The sequence below is a fragment of the Tympanuchus pallidicinctus genome, unplaced genomic scaffold (assembly GCF_026119805.1).
Source record: "Tympanuchus pallidicinctus isolate F22 unplaced genomic scaffold, pur_lepc_1.0 scaffold2, whole genome shotgun sequence".
In the NCBI taxonomy this organism is placed as follows: domain Eukaryota; kingdom Metazoa; phylum Chordata; class Aves; order Galliformes; family Phasianidae; genus Tympanuchus; species Tympanuchus pallidicinctus.
In genome coordinates this window covers 2,390,400-2,397,097 of record NW_026294721.1, presented here as the reverse complement: position 1 = coordinate 2,397,097, position 6,698 = coordinate 2,390,400, and the positions used below count along the sequence as shown (strand labels likewise).

At 43.6% G+C, this 6,698-nt stretch overlaps 1 protein-coding gene across 1 annotated transcript in view; it reads right to left on the bottom strand.

Moving 5' to 3' along the window:
- The window catches only part of SMOX (spermine oxidase), a 45,465-nt gene that overhangs the window by 16,797 nt on the left and 21,970 nt on the right, over nt 1–6,698 (bottom strand). The window contains exon 2 of the mRNA XM_052682469.1: nt 3,981–4,215. Within this exon, the coding sequence (XP_052538429.1) occupies nt 3,981–4,188 (208 nt within the window). The 5' untranslated portion in view covers nt 4,189–4,215. The remainder of the gene's footprint in view (nt 1–3,980; nt 4,216–6,698) is intronic.

Genomic DNA, 6,698 nt, shown 5'->3' with positions numbered 1-6,698 from the left:
AAGAACACAACTGAACAGCAGAGGATGTACTGCTCGTGTTGAAGTTTAAGCTGTGTGAAGAGCTGGGGAGGGAGAAAAAGCAAAGAGCTGTAAGGAGCCACACTGCAACACTGCAAGATATGAGGACACATAAGAAGATAGTTACATAATACAGAAAGAGAATCAAAGAATCATTAAGATTGGAAAAGACCTCTAAGATCATCAAGTTCAAACATCAACACATACCACCATGCCCAAGTATGAGAGAAAGAGCATGTATAGGTTACTTTCAGGTACCTGCTGTACTCTAAGGAGGGGATAGAAGACCAAACACATGGAGAAAAAGCAACGACAGCAGGGAGCAGGAAGAAAAACTGGACTGCCTTGAGACAGCAAGACTGATCTACAAGCTGAACCCATTCCCATAATTAAAAGTGAAAGTTATTTACAAATACGGTTTGTGTTACAGTTGGTTAATATTCAGACTAAATGAAATAGAAAAATGCATTTCCATTCCCCAAATGAGGGAACAGATCCCATTTTACTACTGATTCCCTTGAAAATTTCTATCAGGTTCTTTATAAGCTGCAGGTTAAGCACCAAACACATTTTGCCTTCAGCACTGCTAGCAAAACAGAAAGAGTTTGGTCAGTCCCACTGTCCTCCTTTCCTTACGACTAACAGAGTCTGAACCAGCATTGGGCTGATGGCACAGGACAGTGTTCAGCAGCTGGAAGGAGGTGCTGAAAATAAGCTGAGGTCATGTCTCTTACCCACATTTCTACAGATTCTCAGAAGTCCTGCAGCAAAGTTTAACAGAGCAGCGTCCCAGGCACCTGTGCAGCTCACTCTGCAAAGGTGTGCAAATGCCTCATTAAGTGGGATGCTAATAGGATCCGGCTCGATAAAGGAAGGATCAGGCAGTTAGCAGTCATCAGATACTGTTTAAGATGGAAATTGATGCTCAGCTAGAAAGCCACTGCAGCACCACACTCACGCAGTCAAGTTTAATAGATGAAAGCTTCAAGAAATGTGGCCGAGGCATTGCCTCAAAGAGAAACTCTACATATAATCTCATTTTTCTGAGCAGACAACAGCCTTGTCATTGAACAGCACAACTTTCCTTCAGAATACACATCAGAAGACTTGAGTGCTACAAGTTCCTTACGTGCATCCTTACGTGTGTCTTATGTGCTCCTAACACAAAGTGTGGGGTTCAGAGCGTGCAGCATCCAGGCACAGAGATGAATACTGAAGACACTGCAAATCCTAACACAGTCCCTGCACACCCAGCCTGGTGGAGACGACTGCTGCACATTGGCAGCCAAAGGTACAAAGCTCATAAATATTGCATGTGGCAGTCACCTCATTAAGGCAATCCTCCTGCGAGTCATCACATGCCAGATCAGTAGCAGGAATAGTGCCTGCTGCGTTATGTCAGGAGCTTGCTCTCTGCAGCACTAACAATCTTCCTGCATGGAGCTCTTATTTATGGGGGCATCTGAGCTTCGAAAGAAGATTGGTGCTCAGTTGCATGAATGATGCACTGCTATTTTCAGCAGTTGCACGGAATGTCATCAAATACCAACACATTGAAAATAGTCATTCTTGCCTGTGGGACTTAGAAAGGCACAATCATCTCCAAGTGGATAAGCTAGTCGTTACCTAATGTAAGTTACATGAGCAACTATTTAAAAGTGTCACATTAAAGAACACATTTTTTAAGCAGAGAAAGTTAATTTATAGAAGATTTTTTGTTTCAATCTACTTGGAATGAATCCATCCATACAACAAAAATAAAGTCTACTTCCTACTCTGCAAATGAGATTACCGAGACACAAGCAGCAGTCAAAACAGGCCTGTGCACAACAATACACCAGAGCAGCAGCTTTCCAAAGGAATGCACAGATTGCATATCAAGCCTTCTGACTACGCACAGGAACTCTCCCATTTCCCTTTGAAGCCCTGACTATTCCTTGCGTATCCTGTGGTGAAATATCTGCAGTGGGGACAGATGTCATGGTTCGTGTACAACAAACACCCAGTCCAGAAACAGAAACCCTCTGCCTCACCTGTCCTAGAGGGTTCCCCTGTTCTGCTGAAGATTTAAAGCAGATCTTCAGACAAGGAGTGGCTAGGGAAGTGTAACATTTAAATGCTGTTCAGACAGATGCAGATCAAAGTAGTCACATGTTGAAGACCCAGAATAACCACTTTTGTAACCATTTTTGGAAGTTTTGGACAATTCACAGAAATGAGCAGGTCTTGCATGCCCCAGGTGCAATCTTGCTGTTTGGAAAAAAAAAATAGAACTCAAGATTATACTGACCTTTTGCCTTGTATCAGCAAATACGGAGGTTGTGGGCACTGCTGCTGCTGAAGAGTTCACCACTCAACATAGCTCCAAAATAATTTAGCTAAAGGGAATGTGAATCTGTAAAGCATGCAAGGGGCCAGGACATACTCTCACCATGGGAAAAAATTGCATACAGTCAATCCCTGAACAATATAATCTTGACAACTTGAAAAAGATCACTTGAGTTGGAAGGGAGCTTTAAGGATCCACTGTCTCTCTTTTGCAATGAACGTGGAAACCCACAGCTTCACCAGGTGCCCAGAGACCCATCGTGCCTGACCTTGAGCATCTCCAGGAATGGCTCACATCAGTTTAAAGTGATAACCAAGTGGAAGTAGGTTTCCAAGCAAAGGTAAAGAGATGATGAGTAACTGATGAAGGTGTCCAAAGAAAGAACAGCTCTCTGTACTAGTACCACAGAATTATTTCACAGGTGCACTGACAAAATTATATATTGTTCCCTGAAGATTTCAGATCTTGACACTTCCCTCCTCTTGCAGACACGATCCAGGATATTTTTAATACAGTGCATTGTGTGTAGAGGACACACTTCCCATTTTAAGCTCTATGCCAAGTCTCAGCAGAACGTAAAGTGCCCTATTCAAACCCTGGAAATCAGATTTGCCTTTTTATTCATTTCCCTTCTAAAAGTTCATAGGACATCACTGTTTATTTATTGTGATGAGTTTATATAGTAAAATATAGAAAGTGATGTTAGATTAAAAAAAAAAAAAAGAGGCCAGCAAGAGGCCAAATCTAATAAATATACAATGATATCACAAACAGAATGAGTTAACTGAAATAAGGATGGCAGTTCAGTAGAAGCAAAGAGTTTTTTGCTCTTGAGAACAGACAGGCAATGCCCTCCTAGATACCAAGGGAAAGCTTCACTGACTACTGAGCTGCAAAGGGCTACACATATCACATCATATCATATCATATCACATCATATCATACCATATTATGGAATGGCCTGGGTTGAAAAGGTCCTCAAAGATCATCTAGTTTCAACCCCCCTGCCGTGGGCAGGGTCACCAATCACTAGACCAGCTTGTTCCTCTTGTTCCACTACTTTGCATTTAGAGATTTTACAAGGCCTCCTAACTGACTTGAGAAAGGAAGCCACAGAGGTAGGAAAGTAAGAAGTCAGTATGAAGGATACACTGATGAGGGTTTTCCAGCAGCCTGATTCGCAGGGAGCAGTTCTAGGGAAAGTAATGGGGCTATCAGTGAAACAGAACAGCACTGAGCTTGCCCCTTTGCTGCGATGTAAGTCACAGAGAAAGAGACTACCTGCAAGATTTACTGATTGCTTCTAGCCGGCAGTCCAGCTGAAAACAGTGGTGCAAGCTGTCCTTTACAGTTATTGAATCACAGAGCTTCTTTTATAGAGTGAGTGTTATCATCAGTAAGACCTTCACGTACAGAAACATGGTCCATTTTGGAGCAGCCCTCCCTTGCAAAACAAAGGTAAGCACACTCATACCAACTCATTCACCCTGCAAGGAGCCCAAGATGCACATGCCAAGAAACCTTTTGCAAGTTTCGTCAAATTAACTTCATGACAAAACAAAAACCTGCCAACATTAAAAAAAAAAAAGAGAGCCCAATGGATGATTAATTCCCCTTGAAACACAGCTCTTACCAAGTTTCACACTTTGGACGCGGCCTCCAATTCGATCGGTCGCCTCAAGGATAGTTACATCCGTGAAACCGCTTTCCAAGAGCGCTTTTGCTGCGGACAGGCCTGCAAGCCCAGCACCAATAACTACTATTCGAGGCTGTCGTTTTCTCCGTAGGCCACTACTAAGAGGATCATCCGTGCTGTCTCCAGATATTTCACAACTTTGCATGCCGTCCAAGCTCTCTTTCTAAGGAACCTAGGGAAAAAGCAGAGAAGCGCGTTGAAGGAACCCGGCTCAGTGGTATCCTCATCAAAATCTCAAAGAACTCTGCAAAAAGAAAAGTCCAGCAGGAGAGATAGTGAACTTGGGATGTATAAGAAGGATAACTGAGGTCAAATTGGGTTGCAACAGCCTTTTGGACTGGAGCAGGCTACTGGAAACTGGAGAAATCCCCACCCTCTATTGCCATGCAGACTATTTCCAGTGAAGCCAAAGGATATTCAAACTCCCATCTCTTAATATAACCTTTAGAAGTGGCAATTTTGTGGTAAAGACTTTAAAAGAACGAATGAGAAAACCACATACCCACTGCTGACATGCTCCACAGCACACTAATGAAGCTTCACTTTGCCTCTGTGGCAACCACAAAGCACCAGCTTCAGATCACATAACGATGGGATAAGCTAGAGAGGATTTAGCTCAAAGCACAGAGCTCAGATATCAAAACCGATCATTACCTAAGTGGTACAGATGGACAAAATGCTTCAAATGACGAAAGCCAGCGAGAGACAGTTCAAAAATTCACAGCCATGTGATACAGATCCAAGAGCCAACATTGTCCTGACAATCAGGAATTGCCTTATTCTTAGATGAGGAGAGGTTCAAACCCACAATAGACCTGAGTAGAACAGCTTTACCTACCCAACATATCCAAATCCTTCTCCAAGCAGTATCCCGTGTTTTGCTTTGCAGACTCCTAAAGGCCATCTTTTTAACTGTGTATGCCATTACTTCTCAAATCCCATTGCCCTATTACAGTACACAACCTCAGCTTTGTATTTGAGGGCAGACCTTAATCAGAGATCGCCAAATAGGATGCCATTATACACACATGTCAAAGTCAGGACATTTGGCTCACACCAATCCTCGAGAGCACCAAGAAACTGGGCACAAAGTCCCATACTCCTCCAAGTCCAAGAAGATATCAGTCCTGATTGACAACAAGAAACACACAGCCCTGGATTCTTCAGCTCAGGCATCAGACGGAGCCCAACAGTTTTGGACAAAACATGTACAGAATTCCCAGGTTTCTTACTGCTCTCCTACCCAATACTTACCGAAACCCAAAAAGTTACTATTGCTGCTTACCTGCTGCCAAGCTGCTGGATGCTCCTTTCTGAGCTCCTTCCCAATTCTCCAAACATCTGGCCAGCATCAAAGACTCCTGTTACTCCCTTGCATCACCAGGAGAAGTTTCAAACCTCTGTGCTTGAGAAACTGCTCAACTATTTCCATATATGACCCTGCGTGCTAATTAAATACAAAGCAACAGTGATTTCATTTGGAGAGTCCCTTTTACTCTGGGATCTTAAAGTATTTAAGCATGTTGGCCAAACATCTCCTGCCCTCCGTAACGAAAGTGACACCAGACTGCAGTCCATAGAGATTTCAGCAGTGGTGTGAACAATAAAGTTGTCCTTCTGGTATTCCTGACAACCATTTTGAAAATGTGTAGTTTCAGCTTGAGCAGCTTCAATTCAATTCACTCTATGTGGGCTTACCTGCGAGGGATAGCAGCACAGTGGCTACAACAAACTGCCCATGCAGTGTGCTCCAACTGCCACCAGGCAACGGAACAGGTGACACAGAGCCACATCAAAAACTGCCACTGCTGTTAACAGCCATCACCTCCTGATGTGCAGATCTTGGCTGGCAGATATTTGTCACAGGGAGCCAGCCACAGGTATTTGAAGAGTTATTTCCAAGCCCAAGTCAAACACGTCAAGCACTCAGTGCTTTCTAGTCCATGTGTGGTCATTTGGCAGGTAGGAAAGCTGTGAGCTGCCAACACGAGGTGCTGGACTTACTGCTGAACAAGCCGTCCTCAAAAGCACTGCAATACTTTGAGGAAGTGGTAGCAAGAACATTTTCCCCCTGGTTTTGCAATCATCAGAAAAGTTCTGGAGCAGGAAGAGAGGAGGAGGATGCAAAGCTCCCTCCCTACAGCCCTACAGCAAGCGATGAGATGGGTTAAGATCCCAGCTGCACACAACTTCCATCATTGCTCATCTTCTCTGCAGATTAAGTGAAGCCACTGTATTTCATGGGACTTTGTACCAAAGCTTCTCAAGAAGCAAACAGCCCATGGATCAACCAGTACTACCTTACTTCCCAAGCCAAGCATGCCAATGTATTGACTTTTCATCTAACAAGGTAAGAAGTGAGATTTCTTCGGGTTCTTTTGAGATCTTTAAAATTGGCCATGAACACTGGGACCTCTTTACTCAAAGCCTCAGGGAAGTCCATCACTGCGTATGAAGGGCAAAGAAAAGAGTGCCTAAGAAAGGCCATAGAAAGTCATATTGAGGAGTATGATTGGTACAAATAGGAACAACGCTCTCCTAATTTAAGGCCAGAAAGATTCTAGCAGCAAATCCAGTAGGGATGTCATAAAGTAGAGCCAGCATCCACACCTCTGACTGTAACAACCCCTGCGGTCTTCTTCCCCTTGCATTTGC